The sequence below is a fragment of the Protopterus annectens genome, chromosome 3.part1 (assembly GCF_019279795.1).
Source record: "Protopterus annectens isolate FY-2018-M chromosome 3.part1, PAN1.0, whole genome shotgun sequence".
Classification (NCBI taxonomy): Eukaryota; Metazoa; Chordata; order Ceratodontiformes; family Protopteridae; genus Protopterus; species Protopterus annectens.
The window spans coordinates 1,328,815,371-1,328,842,194 of record NC_056732.1 but is presented as its reverse complement, the minus strand read 5'-3'; the positions used below and the strand labels follow the sequence as shown (position 1 = coordinate 1,328,842,194).

At 42.5% G+C, this 26,824-nt stretch overlaps 1 protein-coding gene across 1 annotated transcript in view; it reads right to left on the bottom strand.

Annotated features, from left to right (window-relative positions):
* The window catches only part of IMPA2 (inositol monophosphatase 2), a 691,308-nt gene that overhangs the window by 532,902 nt on the left and 131,582 nt on the right, over positions 1-26,824 (bottom strand). The window contains exon 2 of the mRNA XM_044067365.1: positions 21,406-21,539. Coding sequence (XP_043923300.1) covers positions 21,406-21,539 — 134 coding nt within the window. The remainder of the gene's footprint in view (positions 1-21,405; positions 21,540-26,824) is intronic.

Below are 26,824 nucleotides of genomic sequence, written 5' to 3'. Positions count from 1 at the left end.
TTCACGTCCAGTTTCTGACTATTTTTTTTGTGAACTGTTTGCCCTTGTACCTTTTAATTTTACATTTCTCTCAATAAACAGTGTCCAGACCACTCGATGTACTGCTTTTATAGTTGGTCAGATTGCTTCCATGGAAACAAATGTAGAGCTGCCCTCGGCTCCAGATTTTTCAACTGGCACTAAACATTTACTTACTTACTGAAAATTATGTGGGCTCTCATTTTTTAAAAACCCACTTGCATTCACAAAAAAAGGTTGTTATTAGAGTACGCTAAAGGCATTAATCCATTCACCTATGCAAAATAAAAGAAAATATTTAAATTCTACATATATTACATTCTGTGCACTTTTACACCACCCCCCCACCCAACATCCCAAGATTACAAACAATTCACTTAAACTATCTTTTGTCCAGACTTTTTTCTCTTTTTACATTGTAATGCCTACATTTCTTAAAACTAAACATGTTTACTTAATATCTTTATCACATACAATAACTGAAAATACTTCACAATATAACATGCAATTTATATCATAAAATGCTTTATACAAATATTGTTAAAATTGTTTTACTTGCATTTACTTTGTCCTTCTTTCTCCCTCTTTTTTTCCTTGTAGTATTCTTGCAAACTTAAGTGACATGAAGTGGGCATATTCCAGTCTGCCTCCCCAAGTTTAAAAAAGTCAAAAAGAATCCACACTTTCTCAGCCACTTTTTCTTGTAAAGCCATATTTCACAAATGTGATTGATGGTTTCTATTATCACACATTAACTAATTTCAGTGTTGTTGGTCTTCTTCCTGTTAATCTTCAGCTCCTAATCCCAGACTCTGGTTCTGTCTCTCAAGCATTTTCCTTTAGAACACTGAAAAACATTTCACTAGCAGAATGTCTCTATGAGCATTACCCTCAAAAGAATGAGAAGCAGAGTCCCCTTCTGTTTGATGGTTCACTCCTTATTGGCCAAACTGTTTCCCCTTTAGCCTGTTCAGCATCAAAAAATGACGTTGATCCTCCAAGAGAAATACTCTGTAGACAGCCGGTTACAGCAACTTAAATCTCAGACCTACCTCTCAACATTCCCTGATTGCTGGCATAAATTTGCTTCTCTTCTACCTGGTGTACAGTTGAGAATAATTTCTAATAAACACTCTTCTTCTTCTTCTTTCAACTTTTCCCAGTTAGGGGTCACCACAGCGGTTCACCTGTCCGCTCATGATTGGCAGTAGAGTTTTTAAGGTGTCGAGTTGCCAGCCCAGCGCCCAACCTTCCACGAAGGCACACACACGCACTCATGCCTAGGGCCAATTTAGAGTGTCCAATCCACCTACAGCATGTCTTTGGGATGTGGGAGGAAACCGGAGCACCTGGAGTAAGCCCACATGACCACAGGGAAGACAATTTCCAATAAACACTCTACTGTGTTCAATTTTTAATATTTTGCCCTTCTGACAAAGTTTTGTCAGGATCAACTCTTTCTACCGACATGACTGCAGCTTTACCAATATAGGTTTTGGCTGCTTTCTCATGGCAGGTTTGGAGCATAAAATTAATACAGTCTGTTCTTTCCAGTTTCTTTAATAACCAGAGATTTTCTGCTGTTTCTTTGCATGCTCTGTTCTCTAACTCTACCATTTTTTGAAACATATCTTCTTGAGCAATCAGCCAGCTTTTTCTTCATATCACCCTCTGGATTTTTACTTTTTCAGTTCATCTGAGCAGATGTTTAAAGCTTCTTCTATTTTTGCCTAGCCTTTTTCTATTTGATTTTTTATACTCCTTCAACGTTTTGTTTATTTGAATCAATTATGCATTTGACTTTTTTTCTCTAAATTACTGAAAACCACCTCTTGTACCAAAGCTGGAGCCTGAAAGTACAGTTTTGTACCTACCATAAATTTAGATGTCCGATAGGTATGCAACTGCAGTCCTGACATATGGGTTGTCCTGCCTCAGGCAGCCCTTCGGTCGGCCGGATTTCAAAGTCTGGGTCCGGCATCGGCTGATGTTGCCCTTTCCCCGATGTCAGAGCGCCTGGGGTATAAAAACGTCAGCCGACGCCATCTTCTTCAGTGTTTCTTGCCCCAGATGCCAGGTGCCCTCAAAGGAAGGCTAAATTTTGGAAAATAGAGAAAAAATTCCAGACAAGTACAACAGCATAAAAACAAATACACCATAAAAGATTACCCCAGGTAGCTAAAATGAGGGGTAGAAACCCAAAAGTATACCACAGAGGGGTAGGTGGGAGGGAAAATCTGACTGCAGTTGCATACCTATCGGACATCTACATTTATGGTAGGTACAAAACTGTACTATGTCCTTCAAGGATGCAACTGCAGTACTGACATATGGGTTGAATACCATAGCCAACCTGGGGGTGGTAGGCACTAAGACAAAGATGGTGTAGCTAAAATGCCCTGCAGGACTGCAGAGGCAAATCCTGCTCTGGACCTGGAGTATAAAGGCAGGTTGTAATGTTTGGAAAATGTATGCACGGAGCTCCATGTAGCAGCTTCTAAAATGTCCTTTGTTGCCACTCCTCTTAAAAAGGCTGTGGAGGTGGCTGTAGCTCTGGTGGAATGTGGCCTGATGTTAGCTGGCACAGTTTTTCCATGAAAAGAGTAGCAGAATCGAATGCAATTTCCAATCCATTTAGAAACTGTCTGTTTGGAAATTGCTTTTCCCTGCAATCCAGCAGCGTAAGCTACAAAAAGCTGGTCAGATTTTCTGAAAGACTTTGTTCTGTCCAAGTAGTAGCGCAACTGTCTGTGTATGTCCAAGGTGTGCAGAAGTCTCTCTCCTTTATTTTGAGGGTTGGGAAAGAAGGTAGGCAGGTGAATAGCTTGATTCAGGGACACCCTGGATACCACCTTTGGCATGAATGACGGATTGGTTCTCAAAGAAACTCTGTCCTGGTGAAAAATGAGAAATGGTTGTATTGCCATAAGGGCCTGTAGCTCAGAGACTCTTCTTGCTGAGGTTACTGCCAGAAGGAAGGCCGTCTTCCAAGACAGAAATTGCAACTCTGAAGATGCTGCTGGTTCAAAGGGAGGAAGAGTTAATTTTTCCAGCATGAAGTTGAGGTCCCATGCAGGCACTGGTGGTTTCCTTGGAGGGTTGATGTTCTTTATACCTCTTAGAAACTGTCTTAGCAATGGGTGAGAAAATAGAGGCGGATCAGTGTTATATTTGGCAGATATTGCTGAAGCATGTATTTTTATGGAAGAATATGAAAGGCCATTGTGTAGCATTTCAGCCAAGTATTCCAGGATCTGTGGAATGCTCATCACTGATGGGTCTTGACCTTTTTTGCTGTTCCAGATAAGAAATCTCTTCCATTTTGCTGAGTATGTTTTTCTAGTGGAAGGTCTGCGCGCCTACAGGATGATATCTTTTACCCTTTTGGAAAGTGTATCCTGAGTAATAGTCATGGAATCTTCCAAGCTGTCAGCTTCAATGTTTTCAAGCTGGGGTGTAGTGTCCTGTAATTGTGTTGTGTCAGAAGAAGTGGCCATTGAGGAAGGAGCCACGGATTGGTGTGTGTCAAGCTCCGTAGCAGTGGGTACCAGTGTTGTCTTGGCCAGTCTGGAGCTATCAGTATGACTTTCGGTTGCTCTGTCTTGATCTTTAGTAACACCTTGGTCATCAAAGGAAGAGGTGGGAAGGCATATAGTGGTAGGGAGTTCCAACTGAAGGAGACAGCATCCACCTTCCATGCTTGAGGATGGTATGTCCTTGTGCAAAACTTTTTCAGATGGTGATTGAAGTGGGAGGCAAAAAGATCTATATCCGGCCTTCCCCATGCTTGAGCTATTTGTAAGAAAATGTCTGGATGCAACATCCATTCGTGTGGATCCATGATGTTTCTGCTTAGGCTGTCCACCAGAACATTGTCCTTCCCTGGTACAAACTGGGATTGTAGCTCTATTTTCAATTGTAGGGAAATATCCCAGAGATTCATTGCCAGTCTGCAAAGAGGGTAGGAATGGGTACCTCCTTGCTTGTTTATGTACCACATAACTGTGGTATTGTCTGTCTTTATTAGTAGATGGCCCTGATGCATGAACTTTTCGAAGGCCTTGATTGCATGTATCACTGCCAGCATTTCTTTTTGGTTGATATGCAGGTGCTTTTCTTTTTGTGTCCATTGTCCTTGAATGCATCTGCCCTCCATGTGCGCCCCCCATCCATGGTCTGAGGCGTCTGTTGTTATGGTTTGACTTGTATGAGGCTTGCTGAAAGGCAGACCTTTATTTATTTGGCTTGCTTGAGCCCACCACAGAAATTCCTTTTGAAGGCATGGAATGAGTGGGATCAATGTTTCCAGGCTGTGGCTGTGCTGAGACCATAGACTTTTTAGATACCATTGTAGTTTCCTCATATGCAGCCTTGCATGTGGAATCAGAAGAATGCAAGATGCCACGAAACCCAGGGCCTGCAGCATTTTCCTTGCAGTCATCTGGGTATGAGTTGCCAATGAAGTATTCTGGTAATTGTTTTTGTTTTTCTTTTGTCAGAAACGCCATCTGGGTGTTTGTGTCCAGTGTGGCACCCAGGAAAGGTATTTGTTGGGATGGTACGAGACTTGATTTCTGAATATTGACTGTGTATCCCAAGGCCTGCAGTAGGTGAATGACATAGTCCAAGTTTTTTAACAAGGCTTGTTGGCTGTCCGCTTGTATAAGGCAGTCGTCCAGGTAAGGGTATATTTGTATCCCCTGAAGTCTGCAATGTGCAATTACTGATGCCAGGCATTTCGTGAACACTCTGGGCGCAGTAGATAAGCCAAAGGGCAATGCTGAGAATTGATAATGCTCTGAGCCTGCAAGAAATCTAAGGTATCTTCTGCAACTTTGTCTGACTGGGACATGCAGGTATGCCTCCTTGAGGTCCAGAGTTACCAGCCAAGACCCCTTGCCCAGCATGGGAAGGAGTTGCTGTAAAGTCAGCATTTTGAATTTTGGCACAATAAGGTAAGTATTCAGTGCGGACAAGTCCAGAGTGGGTCTCCATTGGTTTTCTTTTCTTGGAACAAGGAACAGTCTTGAATAAAATCCTTGTCCTTGTTCTGCAGAAGGAACCTTTTCTATTGCTCTTATTTGAAGTAGGTTTGTTATTTGTTTGAGTGCCTCTGCCCTTTGATGTGGTGGCAGGTTTGGCCTGCCATGTCTTGTTGGCAGTGTATGAAAATGGAATCTGTATCCTTTGTCTATTACCTCCAGTATCCATTTGTCCTTTGTAATATTGTACCAATTTTGTGAGAATAAAGATAATTTTCCGCCCAACGGTGCTTCTAATTGAGCCCTGGATGGCGGAGTCAAAGTCAAGTCATTGAGGTTGTCCTGGCGGAGCAGTGGAAGGTCCTGCCCCACCTCTCTGGTTCGGAGGCTGCCATTGACGTCCTCTGTAGGAGCCTCGAGTTTGCCCTCTACCTCTGCCATGTCTGTTTTTGCCTCTTTGAAATTTGTCTGTGTCAGGAAAGGACCAATGCTTAGAAGGCCAATTCCTGCTGAATCTTGGAGGCTGTACCTGGAGGAAATCTTTGACTGTTTGCACTGATTTTGCCTTTTCCTCTATTTTCTTTAAAACCTCTTGTGCAGTAGCACCAAATAGCTTATGTTTCTCTAGTCGTGCGTCCAAAAGCTTAATTTTCACATGGTCTGGCAATGTTTGTTCCTTTAACCAAGCATGTCTGCGTATGACCGGACCTGTCATTGCTGCTCTACATGAAGCTTCCAATGCATCATATCCACACTGAAGGAAATGGCTGCTAACCTGCTTAGTATTATGAACCAATTCCTGTAACCCCTTTCTATCTAATGGTTCAGGGGAAACCAGTTTCTTTTGCAAGTCATCCAACATGTATTCCTGATACTGAATCATATGAAATTGACAATTTAATGCTCGCATAGAAAGGGTGGAAGATGTATATACTTTCTTGCCCCACCTTTCTAAAGCCCTAGAATCTCTTTCCGAAGGGAGTGGGTTCTTAGCAGTAGTGGAGGAAACCCCTTTAGGCCCCTGAGAAATAGTTTCAGGGTCAGCAGTATGGCCCTTGTACAGAAATTGATGTGTGTGTGGGACCCTGTAGTACCTGTCTGGCTTGACAGGAGCAGGGGGGAGGGAGTCAGGGGAAACACTAGATTCTAAGTACACATCAACTAAAACATTTAAAACTGGAGGAATAGCTAAGGGTCTATGCTGAGGTAGCTTTAAAAATTCCCTTAACCTTTTCCTAGAATCTGAGTATTCTTGGCCTTGCCATTTGAAGTGATCCCTCATGGAATGAAGCGTTTCCCCAAAGGAAAACTCCTCAGGAGGAGAAGCAGAGGGAACAGATTCCTCCGCATCAGAATCCTCGTAGGCCGGGAAGGCCTCCTCCTGGTAGTCTGAATGTGCAGAATCACCTGAGGCCTCATCGGAGGACTGGGAGTCTACCTGCTCAACCCTAGGCCTCTTGTCAGAAGGCTGAGAGCCTCTATCTGGATGAGGCTGTGAACCCCTAATTAAAGAAATAAGGTCCTCAGCTAAACATAAAATTTGAGAACCAGAAGTGGATCCCAGAGAAACAGATCTTGGAGGGAGAGACTTAGCCCGTTTGGCAGCCTTAGCACGTGTGTAGGCCTTAATGGACATAGACACTGGAGGCCTGGCAGCCCCACGTGCTGGAGTAGTCTTATCCACTGAAATGGTGTCAGAAATATCCTGGGCTATGGTCTCAGAGGGGAGAACAGGAACCGGCACCGAGCTGGCCTCCGGTACCGAAGTAACCGGTGGAGCGGTGTCGTCGGTCTGTAGCGGTTGCGAAACCGGCTCAGAAGAGACCGAGACACTCGCGGTAGGCCTAAGCGTGGTGTCGGCTGAGACCACGGACCGCGGGTGTCAGTCCTTATCCTTCCGTTTTTTAGGTAAATGTGCTGTCGGAAGCTCCGACGGCATGATATAACAGAAATCTTCCCCAAAATAATCCTGTGCAAACTCTGACCGACGCCTAAGAGTGCGTTTATTGAAAGAGGCACAAGCTGCACAGGCCGACGTTGTATTCTGGGCCTAGGCAGGGTAAGCAGTAAGAGTAGAAATCCTTATGAGGTATTTGTTTCCCACAAGTTAAACAATTATTAACTTTTTCACTTTTATCTGACATCGGCTGAGGCAAGAAAAGGTCCCCAACGGGGTACTTAGCTTTTTTGAAGACTTCAGTAGCTGAAAACACAGGAGCTGGTCGACCGGCACTTGCGAACTGCTTCTCCTTCGGGCGCCACGCGGCAAGAAGACTGAAGAAGATGGCGTCGGCTGACGTTTTTATACCCCAGGCGCTCTGACGTCAGGGAAAGGGCGACATCAGCCGACGCCGGACCCAGACTTTGGAATCCGGCCGACTGAAGGGCTGCCTGAGGCAGGACAACCCATATGTCAGGACTGCAGTTGCATCCTTGAAGGACATCTGCTTTTTGTTTAACAGCTGCAGGATTCTTCCCAGTGTTTTTAGTAAAATTCAGTCAGAAAAAAATGTTCCAAGGATTTGTCTCTTTTATATGCTGTGTAAGCACCCATGTCTGCACCCCAAACTTTCACATGCTCATGATTATGGGGATGCATGACTGCTGAAAAGATCTTCCTAGTGATGGACACCTGCCTTCGGCAATTGTTCATATACCACTTATTTTTCAGAAGTTCATCTTTAAAGAGGGCATCTGTTCAGGTTCAGAAACCAAAATTATCTTGAAAATTAGTTGTCAATTTTTTTGAGCCATTCCATTAGTGGCGGGGACTTTAAAAGTTTTCCTCCTTGGAGACTAATACAGATACATATAGGATTGGTTTCACGTGTTTTATAAGAAGATGCATTTCCTGTGAAGTGGTAACCTTTGAGGATACCATTTGATTATGATGAGGCACTTAAGAATTTTTTCTACTTTCTTCTTCTTTCCTTTATGTTTTTCCAGACATTTCTGATGAATAGTCTTATGATTTTCTTCTGAGGTCCTTTATTTTCCCTAACTTTTTAAGGTCTCCTTTCCAGACTCATCGTCTTTCAATTTCCGCAACTTCCACAACAGTAAAAGCTTTAACTGCTTTCAGTTAGATTTTAGTTTTGTTAAACCTAGCACAGTGATCTCAGTTATCAGCTATCAAGGTAAGTTCCAAGTTGAAAAAGTTATGACAATACAAAACAAATTCCATTTTCTGTCCGTCACTGGTACATCTATAATCATCCAAGCAACCACCTACCTCTCATTATTAAAAATGAATTATCTCGATTTCCAAGATGACCACCAATGGGGAACAACTGTTAACTACAGCTCTCTCAGCAGAAATATTGAATATTGTTGAAAAAAAAGACGGCAAAAGAAAATCTGGTCTAAATTCAGATCCTGGCTGAAGAATATTCCTTCTGGATGTCAAGGTAATATAAAAAAGCGTTGAAGAAAAAGGTATTGGTGAATGTTGTGCTGGTTAAGGACTCCTCAGAGACATGGTGAGAAGCAGACTAGTGTATACTAAAGATACAAAATATGGCTTCCAACAACTTTAAAAAGAACATTTCTCAGATACACTTGGATGTCTTCAAATTAAGTGGAACACTGCAGTACTACAGAAAACAAGGAGAGAATAAAAATAGACACTGAATCATCATTCTGGTATCTTGGTCAAGCTGCAACAGTCAGAAATACAAATTAAGGAGTGAGTGACAGAAAATGAGGCATCTCAAGAGGACGTATTCCAAAAACAATGGCGGTTTGGAAGCTATAGAAAGAAGGAAAAACCCAAAATTTACAGTGATCCCCAAGAAGATGGAAGGAAAAGCCTGCATAATCTTTACTGTAGACCTGTACTAGCAATTGGACTGATGTCCCAAGGAAAGACATATTAAATAAATAAATAAAAATATAACAGAGAGGGACCATTTTATTTATTTTAACTGGAGTAGAGCACTAATCACAAATTACCAATTTAAGTCTCTCAGCCCAGTTAACATTAAACTTTGACAATTACAGAGATACGTAGCAAGATGTAAACAATATATAATTATGTAACTATTGAGAATAGACATGAATTATACACAGTGTATATAAAAATGAACACACATATATGCAATTTCTGTAGAATCATAAAGATAGATGAGCTTTATGAACATGCTTTCCCTTGTCACATATAATTATATACAAACTAATACATCTTTTAACAGAAATTTCACAGAAACATTGTGTTTATGTCCCAAGAAGTCCTTTAAGAAAGCAGAAGAGACCAATAGTTTTAATGATGAAAGTACACAAAAATGTGGCAAACAGGAAAGTTAATCAAAGACAGAAACACCAGAATATTTGTACAAAATTACTATTTGGCTTATACCATACAGAAACAGAATATTTTTATTGCAGTCATAAGGGTGTTGGTAAGATGTAGTCAGGTTTAAACTGTTGTATCCTATAGTACAGGATCATAGGAAGTTACTAGGCTATTGGCCCTAAGGCTCTTATAAACTTAGACAAGAGTTTAACCTATGTTTAGGCATGTCAGTACCCACAGTCCCTGTCCAGCAGGGACACAGGTGAAATCCCAGGGGTGTATTTTCTGTTTCCCATCCAGTTATCCAGGTTGCACTTAAAAAGGGATAATGAGATACTCTGCTTGACAAGGAGAGGGAGTCTATTCCACAGATGGGGGAGTCTGTGGGACACATCTTTACCGCCAAACAAGTCCTATTGATGTCACAGACCAGGTTGAGGTCACGCGTGCGGGTTACTCGAGTGGAGCTTGACATGTGGATATGCAGCAGTCCCATCAAGGCAGGGTTTTAGATTGCTTTGTATGCCAGATAGAGGTCACCTCTGAAGAGTCTGTATGAAATGGAGTAGAGTGACAGAGCTTTTAGCCTATCTGTGTAGGGCAGATGTTTGAGGCCCTGGATTCTCCTGGTAAGGAACCTCTGTGGTCTCTCCAGCTGCTGCATGTGCTTTGCGACGTACATGCCGAAGGGGGCATTGTACTCAATAATTGGCCTTTCAGAGGTGTGTGTTTTTTATTCTCCTGGGGGGGGCTCCAATAGCATTTGTAGCACCTGGCCAGGCAATGAAATGAATTAAATAATAACTTAAGACAAAAAACTGACTGTTTAAATAAAATTACTTTTCTGGTGTTCTAAACTTGAAATGAGGTAAACAAATGTTTTAAGGGTGTCTGTAAGCTTATCAGTTTTATTTTATTTATTCCCAGTTTTCCAGTTAAGAGATAACCAGGTACCAGATACAGGAAGGGAAGATACTCATTAAGAGACATGTACACTGCTCTTAAGGTGACCTTATTGAGTGGGGCATTTCAAAAGGATTGAGATAATTCCCTAAAGGCACAATGTACTGAGCAACAGGGAAGTAGGTAATGTTAAATACTCAAGCAGCTGTAACACTGTGAAGTGTATAGCAAAGGTAAGACCAGAGAGTAGAATAATATAAACATTGGGGAGAAAAATGAAAATTATAGGGCTGGATAAAAAAGAAGGTAGATAGATGGAAAACATGCAGGCTGTTCCCCTGCTGGGAAAGGAAATTAATTACACAGAAATCTGGCAAGAGTATGTGAATTAGCAGATCGAACCCAAGGTTTAAGTTAGTCAACGTTTGTTTTGGTAGCCAGCTACTCGGGGTACCTATCCTGACTAGGAATCATTTTAAATATATTTACATATTTATTTGTTTTGGTGTATGTGTGAGGGGTAGGGAGGACTTTAGAATGTTAAAAAAATTATTACAATGTATAAAGTATAGCTGTGCAAGTTGCACTTACCGTAACAGTAGATTTTGAATTCTCCATTGCTGCACTGTTGTTTGGCTATTTGGATTGTATCCTTCCCAGGATACAACAGACAAGTCTTGGAAAAAGATCTGGCTCCTTTCCATACCTACACTCTGACTGCTGAGAACGTAGACAACTTCAGGACTTTCTTGCCCAAATAAAAACGAAAGCTTACTCATCCAGAAACTCCAGAGAGAGAGATACATAACTTTTTATCCCAACAACTAAGTGCATATAGTAGAAGGTGGATGGAAGGTGAGTGCGGCTACTGCAACACACAGGAATTCGAACAGCTACTGTTATATTAAGTGCAGCTTACATAATTATGCTACATTTATCATTCTCACTGCTGCAGTAGCCTTTGGGTATTTGGTCTGATTACCAAATCCTATCCAACTGGAGAGAAGGAAGAATAAAGATCCAGGAGACACTGGAGATTAGTCCTAGCAAAGCCAGTCCTAGACTTGAAAAAGGAAACCAGTATGTAATGTTTTGTAAAAGTCTGTACAGAGGACCATTTAGTTGCCTCTAGAATGCTTCTGAAATCCATCCCATTTTCAACATGCTAGCAAAGAAAACAAGGTTCTTTTAGAACATGCTTCAATCCTGCCTGGAAATGTTTTACCACAGTGGGTATTACAATAAAAGATGTAGTAAGGAACAACCAACTGGAATAGTTTGAAATGACACAGGTTATCCTTTTCCATTCCCATACCTGTAATTCCACAGTTGTATAGCTTTCCTAAATATAATACCCAAGCTGCAAAAGCATGAACAGAGTATATACATCTATTCTCCCTGTCATTCAAATTCCGAAAGAGCTGTAGTGTTGTTGGACTTGCTGTTCTCTGCTTGACTATTGCTGATCTATGTCTGCATTTGATTTTGAATTAAAGTTATTCATTTAAGGTTTGGTTACTTCTACTTTTCATCTTTTTCTCATACTGCATTTTTTTGTTCTTTTGGAGTTTTAAGAGGTCTTGGTTAGAGTCAGTTAGAAAAGCTAGAAAATAATTCCTTTGCAAACAGTGAAAAACATCCAGATAATTAGAAGGAGGAGATGAAAAATTGCATTCTTCATTCAACTAGAAATATTTAGAGATATCTTTATTTAGCTGTAGTGCTTGTTTGGCTTGCTGTTCTCTGGCTAGCTATTGCTGATCTCTGTCTGCATTTGATTTTTACCACTCACCCACCCTACTGCTGTTGTACTCAAACTCGGTGGCTTCTGAGTTGCCCGCCCCTACTATAAATCTGATTTTGGACACTCCTCCCAGTCCCATCTCATCAGCTCATTCTACTGAGAGAACAACTGGGAAAGGCCCACCCCCTCATTCTCTTAAATTTGAATTATCTTCCGTTTCCTCCATACCCACTTACTTAAAAAAACGCACTTTATTCAGCTGCTTTTACTACTTTATCTGTACTTCTTCCTACTTTATTACTTTATTTGGCTTTTTGCTGCATGTTCTTAAAGTGTTCAGTCACATTTAATCTGCTGTATTTATTATTGCTTGTTACTAGCCTGATTAAATTGTAACTGTTATTCTAAGCCTCTTAGTTTTGATTTAAGCATTTGGGTTTCAAACTAGTTATCATACATAATCAAGGTTTGTGGAAGACACTCTTGTGGCAGGAGAGGTAACTTAACTCCCTTCTGAGTTGGGAATTGCTTGTGAAGGCTTATTGTGTCTTTGTTCTGATTTAAGCACTTGGACTCCAAACCAGTTATTTTATATTAAGAAGGTTTGTGGTCTATACTCTTGTGGCAGGAGAGAATAGCCTACACCCTTATCATCTGGGAAATGCTGATTGAAGGCTTAAGTGTCTTGGTTCTAGTTAAGCACCTGGGCTCCAAACTTGTTATTTTACATTAAGAAGGTTTGTGGTCTACACCCTTGCAGTTGGACAGGGCAACATATAACCTACTGAGGTGGGAAATGCATGGTGAAGGCTTATTGTGCCTTCTGGGAGGTATGATAGTAGAAGTCCCTCTGAGGCATTGTTTAATCAAAAGGTGGGATAACAGGGGCTGGTGCTTTATCAAAATGAGCTGAAATGGCTGAGGCGTGGATTTAAATAGAGGAGAAGGAGAGGCCAGTATTAAGCAGCTCCGCTAGGTAGTCCAGGATAAGAGGGTTGGAAGGTGGTGAGACATTTTCCCCTCTGGACTGACTCCAGGACCAGAATCTTTTTCATTTTCTTGCATAAGATTTTCTGGTGCTAGGCCATCTGGCCTGTGTGATAATGTGTAGGATCTGTTAGCTTAACAGGGTTCCTTAGACTGCCTTTTGAGTATTTGCCATGCTGATAGTTCAAGAGTTTGCAGGTCTGGGGGCAGCACCCCTCCCCCAAGTTAAAAGGTCTCAGATCACGGGGGAAACTGGCTGGGAGGCTGTAAGGTCAGGCTGCTCAGTAAGGGGTACTAATGCTGTCTGGGCCAATCTGGAGCAATGAGGAAGGCCTTTTGTCTTTCCTCCCTTAATATGACCAGTACCTTGAGGATAAGAGGGAATGAGTACACAAAGAGAGTGTACCAGGGGGAGGTGAAGGCATCCACCTTCCATGCTAGTTGGTGAATCCCTCTGGTACAGAAACTTTTCCGCTGCTGGATGTGATGCGAAGCAGAAAGATCCAACTCTTGAGACCCCCCCCCCCCCCACCACTCCCGGGTGATTTGTGAAAGGATTTTTCTGTACAGCTGCCACCATAGGGTGTCCAGGAAGTTTCTGCTTATGTGGTCTGGCAGGATGTGGTTGATCCCAGGTGGGAATTAGCTATCATGCACAGAGGGTAAGATGTGGTCCTTCCCTGTTAGAAGGTGTACCCCCTTACTGTGGTGTTGTCTGTTTGATTATGAGAACCCCTGGCTTGAGATGGGGTTTGAAGGGAGTCAGATCCTTTAGTACTGCAATCATTTTCTTCTGTTAGAAGTGTAAGCAAAGGTGGTAGGCATCCCAAAGACCTTGGGTGCATCTGCCTTCAAGGTGAGCACCCCAAGCTAAGCCTGAGGCATCGGAGGTAGTGGACTGTCCGGATGGGTAGAGGTTGAAGGGAAGACCCTAGTTCTGGTCAGGGGCCCCTAGCCATCTGAGAAACGCAGCTCCTATACAGGGGATCAGTGGTTGAGTGGTCCCTGGAAATACTGATTGCAGACTCTGCAGGTTCTTTTGGGTACCACTGAAGTTTTCTCATGTGAGGCCTTGCCAGAGAAATTAGAAGGATACCAGATGCCATGTACCTCAAGGTTTACAGGGACTTCCTCACTGTGCGGTGACATCTGAGGGCCAGCTCGTGAGAAAGACCTGCAGTAATCTCTGCTTTTTTGGGAGTAGGAAGGCCATTAGGGCTGCTGTGTTCAGCAATGTTCCAAGAAAATGATCTTCCTGGGGGGTGTTTTGTCCTGATTTCTTCTAGTAGATGGTGGACCCTGAGAGTCTTTGGAGGGTTTTGACAAAAAAGGGGTCCTGGAGGAGCCATTCTCTGCCATCTACCTGAATGAGGCAGTTGTCCAGATAAGGTTAAATTTGTATGTTTTTCTGTCAGCCAAAAGCTATGGCCAGGGCTAACGCCTCTTGAAGGGATATGGTAACCAACCATGCATTTCTGGTCAGCCTAGGCAGCAACTGCTGCCATGTTAGCATTTTGAATATGGTGACTGCCAGGAAGGTGCTCTGAATGGGTAGATCCATGGAGAGGCGCCAAGTGCCCTCTGTCCTAGGAGCAAGGACTAGTGTGGAATAACAGCCATAGCTTGATGGATCTGAAGGGGAGCAGTTCCACTGACCCTCGGGATAAGTGAGCTTGGACAAGTTCCAGTGCCTCTGGTCAGTAATACTGAGGTAAGGATACCCTCTCAGAATTGGGAGTTACTTGAAGGAAATTCGTATCCCTGAAAAAAGACATTTAAGACCCAATGGTTCTTGGTAGTTGGTGAGTGAAAGGAGCGCAGAAGGGGGAGATAGAGTTCTTAATAGTTTTTTATCCTAGAGGGGGTCTTAAAACTCCCTGCCTTAGGGGTGGAAGTGGTCCACTGGCTTGGTTCTCTGCTGACCCTGGGATAGGAGTCTGGGTGGTCTGTCTCTGCGGGGCTTACCTTGCCCCTGTCTGCTAGGTGCAGGAAAGGACCAGTGTTTAGAGGGAAAATTCCTGTTGAACCTAGGAGGTTGTACCACAAGGAAATCTTTTACTGTCTGCAGAGATTTTGCTTTGCCTTCCATCTTTTTAAGCACCTCTTCTGCTTTTACTCCAAACAATTGGTCCTTATCCAAATGTGCGTCAAGTAATTTAGATTTCACTGGCTCAGGCAGAGGTAGTTCCTTCAACCATGCATGTCTCCTAATGACAGATCCTAACACTGCTGCCCTGCTTGCAGCTTCTAGGGCGTAATATCCACAGTGTAAAGAGTGTTTAGTCACTTGACAAGTCGAGTGCAGAAGATCTGCTAACTCTTTTGAATTGGCACAGTCAGGAAAAGTAGAAATCTTTTGTTTTAATAGTTCCAAAGTGTGTTGTTGAAATTTTAACATGTGGAACTGACAACTGAGTATTGTGACAGCTAAGGTTGCAGAGGTGTATACATTTTTTACCCCATCTGTCCACAGCTTTAGAATCCCTGTCAGGAGGAATAGGATTCTTTTTAGAACTAGCCTTAGCACCTTTAGCTCCCTGCGTAATGACCTCCAGGTCTGCAGCAGGATTTCTGTACAGGTGTTTGCGAGAATTTGATACTCTGTAATACCTGTCAGATTTTCTGGCAGCAGGTGGGAGGGCATCAGGAGTTATACTGGATTCCTGGAAGACATCATCAATCACCTCTAAGATAGGAGGGATAGCCAAGGGTCTGTGCTGGGGCACCTCTAGAAACTCTCTTAGTCTTTTCTTAGACTGAGGGAAGTCCTGGGATTTCCAATGGAAATGCTCCCTGAGGGTGTGAAGGGCTTCCCCAAAGGAAGGATCTTCTGGAGGGGAGACAGAATGAATGGATTCCTCTGCATCAGAAACCTCATAAGCAGCCAGAGGTAGTTGTTCCCCTTCAAAAACTGAATAATCAAAATACTCAGAATCCTGTTCGGTCAGTACTTCAGGAGAAAGGTCTCTTTTACTTTTAGAAGTTGTGGCCTGACTACCCCTGATAAAGGGTGATAAGATCCTCTGCCATTTTAAGCATTTGAGCTTGGGGTGGTGGAGCAGGAGTAAAATGGTGGCTCAATGTATCTTTCCTGGGAGTGGCCTTGCCTCTAGGCCTAAGAGTATTCATTGGTCTGAGAGAAATGGTAGCAGGGGGAGAAGACATCAGTATTTGTCTAGATTCGGTAGTGGGAAAGACTTCCTCGGAAGCCGGTGCCTGAGTCGCAGCTCCAGACCCAACTGAGGCAGAGACAACCAAAGGCTCACAAGATGAAGATGATGTCTGCGGCATACCGGACTCTGAAAGGGTCTCAGTAGAGGCCTGCAAAGATATCAAACTGGGCCTCAGGGGCTGCGAAGGCACCTCACTGAATTCTGGAGAACTGATGACATACTTCACGTTAGAGTCGTCGGAAGGCTTAGCCTTGAGTGGTCTGTCTATCTTTATCTTTACGTTTTTTCAGAATGTCTACGGATTGTTTGCTGATGGACATCATTTTGGCTACAATAAGAGCTCTACGACAAATAGTTCTAGCATTCAAGAGGGCACAGAATTAGCAACGGGGGACGTTGTGGTCTGGGCCTAAACAGGTGAGGCAGTATGAATGGAAATCTCAGTGTGGTATTTGCTTTCCACAGGCGAGACAATTGTGAACTTTTTCTGACATCGGTTAGTGCAAGAAAAAAGGACTCCCAACAGGGTACTTAGCTTTAGACGTTTTCAGCTGAAATTCAAACTCTGGTAGCGACCAACCGGCACACTTTCAAACTGTTTCTGCTACGGGCTCTACGGCAAGAAAGACTGATGGAATGGCGTTGGCTGCCTTCCTTTATAGCACTGATGACCTGACATCAGACAGCAAGCGACCGCAGCTGACGCAGAAAAATACTGACTCTGGTATTCGGGCTGGCAGAGGGCTACCGCAGTAGGGATAACCCACAGGTGATGACTGCAACAGTGAAACACGAAGAACATCCAGTGTTGTCTTGTCCAATAGGCAGTCACCACAATAGTTTTTTGCACAACCCTTCTGAATTTTTAGACTGACCCTGGATATCAGTGGAAAGGGCAGAAATGCACATATGAGCATTCCCGGCCACGAGTATGAAAAATGCATCTGTTTTCCAGGTCTGCCCGCAAGAAGTACTGGTGCAGAATTTACTTAGCCATCTCTTTTGAAAGGAGGCAAACATATGTTTGCGGTGTCTCCCTCCTCCCAACTGGATCCATTCCTGGAAGACCTCCTCATTCATGAAGAGTCTATTTTGATCCTGCTCAGTTTGTCTGCCACTACATTTTGCCCTGACAGCATGCAAGATGCTTGCAGGGTTATACACTGTTGTACACCCAACTCCCAAGGAATCCCTTTGATGAGATGGATCTAGAAGGCAGTCTAAAAACTATAATCCTGTATGCTGGAGTCAAGGAAGATTTCTGAACATTTACTTACAAGTCCACATTGCTAAAGAGTGAAGAGGCCCCTGTTAAGGGCTCCCAATATCTAGCAGAACACTCTGCAAAGATCAGCAAGTTAACTAAATAAGGAAAAATGTGAATTCCTTGTAGTCTGCAATGAACTAACCCTAGAGCTAGATATTTTATGAGCAGTAGCTAACTCAAAGGGCAATGCAGAAAAATGATAATGCAACCCAGACATAACATCTAAGAAATTGTCCAAAGCCTGTGGTTATGGGAATGTGATAAGCCTCATTTTTGTCTAATGTTACCATAAAACTCAGATGAGGAATGACGGGTAACAGCTGTTGAAGAAGGGGAGTTAGAATGCCAGGGCATAAGAAGGCCTTATTAACTTTAACTAGATTACCTGAAACAAACCAAGTTAACCAGAAAGTGTATTCAAAGGTTAGACTAACGGTGGTAACAGACTAAAATATTCAGCAAATAGAGGGGTTGGATGGTGAGAGTAAGTACTGCAACACTGATCTACTCAAACATCTACAAGTATGGAAAGTGGAACAACTGCATTATGTTCTTTTTAGTCAATGTTGCAGTCCTGATTCTTGGGAGAACTCTCAAAGCCAACAGCTGAGTGGTGGGTAATCTGTACAACCCTAGGAAATAACACTTTGCAGGATGGCAGTAGCAAAACCTACTATAGCCCTGAAGTTATTTCCTAGATTACAGTGCTTTGTAAAGATGTGCACAGATTACCATATGGCTGCCCCTAAGACAGGGTAGAGACTCCTTTTGAGGACAGCAGTGGTAATTGCCCCATGCCTGGTGGAGTGGGCTTTAATATGCCCAGGAATAATTTTTCCAAGGAGGGAATAACACAACCTAATGCAGCTGGCTATCAATATGGACTTGACTTGTTTGGAGACGGGCCTGTCCTCTTTACCCTCTGTGAAAGCCACCAGTAATTGCTTTGCTCTATTCTGGGTTTTTGTCCTGACTAGACAGTTCCTGATTTGCTGTTTTCATCCAGGGAATGAAGAACATGTTCTGCTCTGTTCTGTGGATTTGGGAAAGAGACTGGCTGGTGGATAGCGTGGTTTTGGGTAAGTTCTGACACCATTTTAGACATAAAAGATGGGTTTGTTTAAGAGTTACCCTATCCCAGTGAAAGACCGTAAAAAGTCTCTTTACACATGAGGTCTTGTAGCTCTGAGACCCTCCTTGCTGAATTGACAGCTATAAGGAAGGTGGCTTTCCAAGTGAGCATTTTTAGTAAGGCAAAGACACCTGGTTCAAAGGGGAGCCAGGTGAGTTTCTCTACCACAACACTAAGATCCAGGCAGGAATAAGGTGCCTTCTGGGAAGTTTCATATGAAAGACCCCTTTTAGGCAAAGTTTCATGCGTGGGTGTAAGAACAGTGTAAGCAAGTGGAGTTTGCATATGCCTGCACTTCAGTACTGAAGTAGGAAAGTCCCTCTCTAAACATGCCAGTAAGGTACTCCAAGACTGAATTGATGTTTGCCTGAGAAGGGTTTGTGTTCTTGTTATGGCACTAGATGGAACATCTCAATTTTGCCAGGTATGATTATCTAGTATTGAGTTTCCTTGCCAACTTTAGAATGAAATGCATGCCCCTGGGATAGGTGACATTTCTTAGTGTCAAAACCCAATCCTCCAGACTGTTAATCTGAGTGTGGCTAGGTGAGGATAGAAAACAGATCCATTGGCTTAAATGGGAAGATCTATTTCCTGTGGTAGGATGTGGAATCTCCCCTCGCTGAGGGTCAAGAGAAGGGAGCACCAGTGTTGTCTTTGCCAGACGGGGGTCATTAGAAGCATGTTGGATCTGTCCACCCTGACTTTTATCAATACCATGGAAATCACAGGCAAAGGCAAGAATGCATACAGGAACGGGTCCGTCCATCTGAAAGAGAAAGCGTCTATTTTCCAAGTCCCTGTTTGTTGAGTTCTGGACTACAACTTTTGTAGTAGTCTGGTGAGATGCAAACATAACCATTGAGGGGGGCCCCCCACTCACTGTAGAGTTAGATCCAGGAACACCTCTTGGTCATCCATTCATTGGGGTCTAGAAGATTCCTGCTTACAGAATCTGCCAAGGTATTATTCTGACCAGGTATACAAGATGCTACGAGAGTCGTAGTTCTTGAGCCAGCATCCAAATCTTCCTCATGAGACAGCACAATCTGGAAAAGTTTGATGGAAGGTTCCCAGAAAAGGACAACTCCTCCTCATCTTCTGAGCTGAGGAATCTGAATCTTGCTGAAAGGCCACCTCCCTACTTTTTTAGACAGGAATGCTTCAGGAGCAGAAGTGTGGGAGGGCTCCCTGGATTTCATGAAGGTCACAAAGTCCTGTGCTATTTTTAGGATGTCTTGGGTTTTGGCCTGAGTTGAAGTGGTTGAAGGCAGAGGCAAGAAAAAAATAAATGGTTCACTTTGGTTTAGGTGTTTAGAAAGAATGACCTAAGGTTGCAGTCGTCAGACCACAAATTTGGTGTGAAGGTTTCAGTAGCCAAGGTAGATTGGGTTGTGGGTCTCAAGGGAGATACTCTAATATCAGAAGTTGAGGCATGCTGAGCAACCTCAGACACAAACAACATCTGTGCCATGATAACAAAGGTAGGTAAACCAGAAACCATTATGTCATCCCATGGGGTAGCAACAGAGGTTTTGGGCCTAGGAGTTGCCAGACCAGGGGGCTGCAAAGGCACCTGGGTCATCGGTCGACTTGGGAACTAGAGCTGGTGCTTTACTGGAAACATCACAGTGCTTGATTTTTCTGTTGTTCAGTTTCTTCGGAATGATGCTAGGGGAAGATGGTATTTGTGAAGGCCCAGCAGTAGCGGAGGGTTGTGAAGCCACCATGGGAACCAAAAACAAAGACTCCATATGGCCGGCTCATACCTCAGCCCTATGTTTGCGGGGTTTTTGCTTGGAGTTTAGCACAGTCATGACAATTAAAGACATCTACAACAACTGGAAAGACCACAGAAATAGCTCACAAAGAGGATTACCGGCCTCAAACAGATGCCCTATGCAGACCGTCTCAAAAAACTACAGCTTTACTCCATCGCATATCGCCTACTCAGGGGCGATCTCTGCCTAACATACAAAGCTATGTCAAACCCAGAGCTGTTGGACATGCTCCACTTAAAGAAATCCCAATCCCTCCGAGCTACAGGCTCTATGGACCTTAACCTTGTCATCACAGTAAACAGAACATGGTGGAGGGATAGATTCCTAACCCAGAGACTTCCCATACTCCGGAACAGACTACCTAACAGAGCTCCTCATTAGCACTCTTCAAGAAAAATCTTGATGATTGGATGGGAAATGGGAAATTCACCCCGGGGATCACTTCTGTGGCTCTGCTCGACAGGGGCACAGGAAAATAATTTTCTTGGGTGGCGAAAGCCAGGGTACATTTTTTGGCTAGGCTTGTATGGGCCCTAGGGCCGATAGCCTAGTACCTACCTATGAACCTATTGTGCTGAGGCACCTTGAAGAACAGACTAAATGAATGAAAACCTTTATGCAGGATTTGCTTCCCACACTTCAAGCACCTGTTGACCTTTTTTTTAAACACACTTGGAACAACATTAGACTACACTGAAGATGGTGCCAACGGCTGCCTTTAATATACCCTGATATCCAGATATTGGCCTTCGGATGTCCATCAGCTAGGAATGATGCAAAGACTCTGGAAATCAGGCCGTGGAAGACCCAAGAATCAGTACTACAATAATGACTACAAAGAACGTTTACTTGTAGGATACAGTATATACTGAACTAGTTTAAACCACTATGATATGGCAAGAATTATTTTACTTGCACACATTTTAAACTCACTACTATGACAGATTCAACAGAAGTCATCTTCAAACATGAGTTGTTGTCATAATCCAGCTTGTTCACTCCTATATAAGAGTCATTATCACTACAAGCACCACTGAATATAAATGAAGGAATGAGACCCTGCCTCTATTAGCCTCGTCATCGATGCAATAAATGACATGAAGTAATGTGGGAAATGAACAGTCTACCTGTGGTTTGGAAACTTCTTCTTTAGAGTAGAGATAATTAGTTCTTCAACTAACTGATCAGTTTCTGTTACAAGATCAGCTGCTGAAGTTTTCGTAGAAACACGTTTATCTTCCTTCAGAGCTTTTCGAACAACCTACACAACAGAAACAAATATAACACTCAGTTCAGATCTTTTCTTTGCAAAAGCCAGTACCCTACAATTTTAGCAGTATTTTGCACAAAAGTATTTAACACAATACAATGGTATTATCAAAATGAACTATGGGCAGTACCTACTCAAAAATTAAAAAAAAAAAACAAAAAAAACAAATGCGAATACATGCTACATGAATAATTACGCTTTCCAAATGGACTCCACACCTGTAAATATAACCATGTCTAAGATAAACATTAAAGTTGCATGGCTACCACCTTCCACCTCTGCTTTTTATTTTCTGTGTTTATGAATTTAGAAAACAACCTCTAACAATGTATTTTCCTATACTGACACTAACACTAAAACCCCAAACACAAAAACAAGTGCATCCACTAAAGTAAGACAAAAAATATAATCTATCCAGCAAAGGAATTGTGCCAGTCACTTGCAACCAGTACTGTAATGACAGAAGAAAAAGATACCTGCCTTGCAAATACAGCGAACACAGAAGTTCACTGTAGAAAACAAAAACTGGTCTTGTATGTGCACAACATGAAAACGTTATAAACTAAAATGCTATGTTCATTTCGCCATTTAATTCACAGAATAATGAAGGTGAGGCACATCCATCTACAATATCAGCACTCCCAATATATACAGGAGCATAGGCTTGCAAGGAAAGCTCCAAGGAAGGTAGCAACCAAAATATGCCAATATTATATTTGGTTTTGTGATTCCCTTATTATGCTAGCAAGTACTACCCTTCAGATTCTAAAACAGGCCATGACAGAACTGCAGTAGTTTTCTGCTAGCAGGCAAGTAAACTTCTCAGAGAAAAACATTCCATTACCCTCTTGACACTGTTCTTTGTTTCAGCAAGCTGACTAGAGGTCAAAGGTTAAGCCAATGCAGCTAAACAAAACATAGAGATAAATAAGAGCAACATGGACTGGTACAGAGTGCTTAAGGACAGTCAGTCTTCAGAGGGAACTTCTGCAGTACACTGTGCACCATGTGCAAGTACTTTTCAGAACTGGAAATAGCTCACTTCTGAGTTTAACAAAACTAAAGGAAATTCCTTTCCCACCTAAGGGACCATTAAGTCACAACAGCTACCCTAAATGTGCCAAAAAACAAAAAGGCTCACTTCATCAACAATGGACTTTAGCAGCTTGATAGTGTAAACAGAGGCACAGCCCTTCAATATGCTTAATTCCATAATTCCTATGCTGTCCTGTCACAGATGGCTCTTGAGGGATATGTCACCAGTGGAGACTAAACAGGGCACCAAGGCATTTCACAGTAACAACTCCCAAGAGGTGACAGCAGAGAACAAAAAAGGCAAACACTTCTTGAGTGATCTAATTAAGACTGTACATGTATGGTTGAGGTAAGACAGGAAGTAAGGTATATGCCAAGTGTAATGGCAAGCATAGACAAGGAATTCATCCTCAAGGGACACAGGGGCACTTGGGTATGGTATGATCCTGGAAGGCAATGTCCATCAAGTTACAAATGACCAGGCTAAAAATGGAAATCAGAGATGAGCAAGAGGAACCCAAAGAACTGCAGAGGACTTAAAGCAGGTAGCCCCCTATGACAATCTCAGAAGTACCTACTGTCCGCTGCATAGATAATAACATGTTTTTTTCACATCAAGGGATCAACAAAAGGGTTATACAATGGGTGCAAAGCTCAAGACAGACAAAGGCCTACATAAACAATCAGTCTGAAATACAAAGTCAGATCCCAGCTGCAAAGTTCAAGGCAAGCGTGTACAATAAGGCACCAAGAATATCCTGGCTTCCCTCTTCAAAACATAACTGAAGTTAATACAGAAGACTCTATTAGCAGAAACAAGTACAGAAGAAAGAAGTGCACATGTCAAAAGAAAAAAAGTCAAAGGTAATGAGAGGCAATGCTCATAGTCCAAGCAAAAAGCTGATTCAGTGGCAGTATTTCATCCAAGGGGACAAAATCTGCTAGCAGAAAACTTCTGCAGTTCTGTCATGCTTGTTTCTTTAAAAGCAGACCCAGCCTTAAGCTGGTGGGAGAATCTGAAGGGCAGTACTTGCCAGCCTAATATGGAAATCACAAAACATAATATTGGTAAGTTGTGCCTCATGTGACACATCTCGTGGTACCTTGTCATGGGTACCGAAATGTCCACGCTGTTAAACATATCTTCTGGGCAAGCTAGAACAAAACAGCTCCAAAAGGAAGGACACTGTCCTATGCTAAAGAACAGCTTGTTTAACAAGTTGTCCCCAGAAAGATCTGTGAGGATCTTTGAGTGGCAATAAATTCTGTGAGGTTCATGGAGAAATCTAGGTGGGTCAAACAATGAAGACAGTACTGCAGATCCCTATGCATCTTCTCCCCCTTGACCCATCCCCCAGTGTGTGTCATCCAGATAGGTATAAATATGAATCCTTCTGGTTCTGAGTTTAGAAAACACTGGTGCCAAGAATTTAGAAAACCTCTAGGCACACTAGAAAAGACAAACTGGTAAGAAAGTGAACTGAAAATGTTGCTAGCTTGTTCTGAACATTAGGGACCAACCTCAGTCCTTGTGGATAGGAACACATGCATAAAGCCATCCCTCAGATCCAACAAGACAAGCAGTGTCTAAGCTGTGCAAGATTACCCTGTATGTTAAGCACCTCAACTTTAATTATCTTGAGCAAAATCTTTACTTTGGATAAGTCTAGGAGAGGCGCCCAAGAGTCATCCTTTTCAGGACTTGGAAAAAGCCTATGATAGAAACCAGTTCCTTATTCCTACAAGTGGGTTCCTTCTATGGCTCTGCACTGCAGCATTTAAGCTAGAAATGGATGTGCTAAATGCAATTGGTATGGAAGAAAAGCAGGCTTTCCTAGACTGGGAAGGAAAGTCATGAACTCTGTTATATAAAACGTACAAATAATCTCCCTTACTCACTTGCCAACTGTTAACTGTTTGCTCTGATGTAGGATAGCTTTCCTCCCAAAACACAAGAAGGGAAAAGGGTGGGGAAGAAAAAGAAAGAGGATGGGAAAAGGAGGACTGACAGTAGTCTCAGGACTGACCATTACCATCCAGGAGAGGAGGAAAAAGTGCCCCCACTCCCCAAATCCTGTTTCCTACCCTTGCCCATTCCCACCTCTCCTGGCCTGTTTCTTTTCAAAGGCATGTTATCCTCTAAATTAATATGTCTCACGCTGCTTTCTGCAGAACTAATCCTACAAAACAATGGCCTTTATAAAATACTTTAAAATAAGTGAGCAAAAGCATTGCTTGACTGACTTTACTGTTTTCCTTCTCCTCCAGTATTTTGAAAACTTCCTTGGAGTAGGTCAACAATAAATCTGTCATGTCAAGGGATTTAAAAAAACAGCACAAAGACAGAACAGGAGTCTAAGCTCCATAAGTTCTATATGCCAAATGACTGTCTTTAGATGTTGTGTTATCAAGTGACATGCAAATCCACGTAGCTAGCACACTGATCCTAAATGCACACAGACAATGAAATGTACAACATATACCCAATACAGACATATAGCCAAATATTTATCCTAGTGGAAATTCAATAGCTGCTCTTACCTGGACACAGACTGGATACCAAACCAAAATGCATACTGATGAATGCCCCTGTTGCTGCAGTCCTGCTACTGGCAAGTAAGCAAATCCTAACCACATTTAAAAGCATTATTACCAGCCTTAAAGGCTGTTTAAGTAGGTTAAATATTCTGTCCCTCGGGGCCTTTCAGGGATCTCACCTATCATACCCCTCCTTGCATGAAGATATTTCCCTTGTATTTAACTATGCAGTTACCAAGTTGCTACCCTAATAGCCAGTAGAAAAATATATCCTGCTTGCACTGCTTATTGTTAAAGAGGATGCTAAAACCTACAGCCAGTCTGACACCCTCAAGGCATCTACGGAAAAAACTTACACTGGTCTTGTACAGCAAAAAAAAATACATTTGTAGAGTTAGGAGAACAGAAGTCCATTTCTAGAGATGCACTCTCAAAGCATCCTCTATCACATGGAATTCAGACAGAACAGCTATCCAAGTTCATCAGTACCTAGAAAATACAGGTGATTCAAAGACCCTTTTCAAGTCATACATGAAATGTTCCTTAATCAGATTTAACTTTTCCCTTTAGAAGACTTCTTCTGCAAGGGAACCTGAGGTGAAAATTTCACTGTCATCCTTACCACCAAGGGCAAGGAGATCTGCATGCAATATGCTAGATCTTTACCCAATTCAGAATCTGAAAAATTTATGGGAGGGGGAACTCTCTCTCTTTCTCTTGGTTATGGGAACCACTCCAGATGCTGATGGCTGGATTACTTGCAGACATATTCTGTCACCTAGCTATTTAGTCCTCAGCACACCTCTAACAATCAAAATGTATAGAAGACTGAAGATTAGGAAGGCACACAAGAGGGACTCATCTGGCCTTTGAATGTCAGTCCATAAACATTCTAAACAGAGGCTCTCCTATGTAGGAAGGCATTTGCTCAGAAATAACACAACTTAGCTTGCTGGAGCCTCTCAAACCAGGATGGCTGAAATACCCTGTAGGAAGAAACAAGACTGGATGCTCTACAGCCTCTCAAACCACAGCAGCTGCAATCCTCTGCAAGGGGAGAATGCTCCTGCCCACTTGGTGAAATTTGTAGTGGACAGATATCCTCTTTGGGAGCCTAAAAATGGGCATCCAACCTAGAGGTATCTGCAACTTCAGAAGAGGTCAGCACACACTCTCACTAACTTTCTTCAAAAGTGTTATGGGGATTAAGCTATGTAGTCCATGGGGCTGAAATGGACAAAGTGATGCATTAACTAAATCAACACCCTAAGTCTTCCACATGACTGAAAGGGTTGCTACAGCCTGTCAGTCTCTGTCCAAGAGTTCTTAAACCACCAGCTTTTTCAATTTCTCCTACACAGATTTGCATTAATTCGATGTGGAAATGTTACGCTTCTGGCTACAGAAATACCTTTTCCACTTAATCAAATAGGAATCACCTTTAGAGAGTTTTCCAAATTCTTGTGAAACCCTAAACATTTAGAGTAAAAATGCTACTTATTCTGAAGCTTTTTTGGATTTACCCAGCTAAGAGTCAGAGCCTTGACAGCTGGATGTGGGACCTTCTTCCTTGCTGTTTCAAAAGATCATTTTCAAACAAAGTTGAAAAATTATCTGACATTATCTTAAGAAGTCAACCATGTGTGTCTAGGTCAGTATGAAGCTAATGAATCATCTGAATTTTTTTCATTTTTGCTTTAACG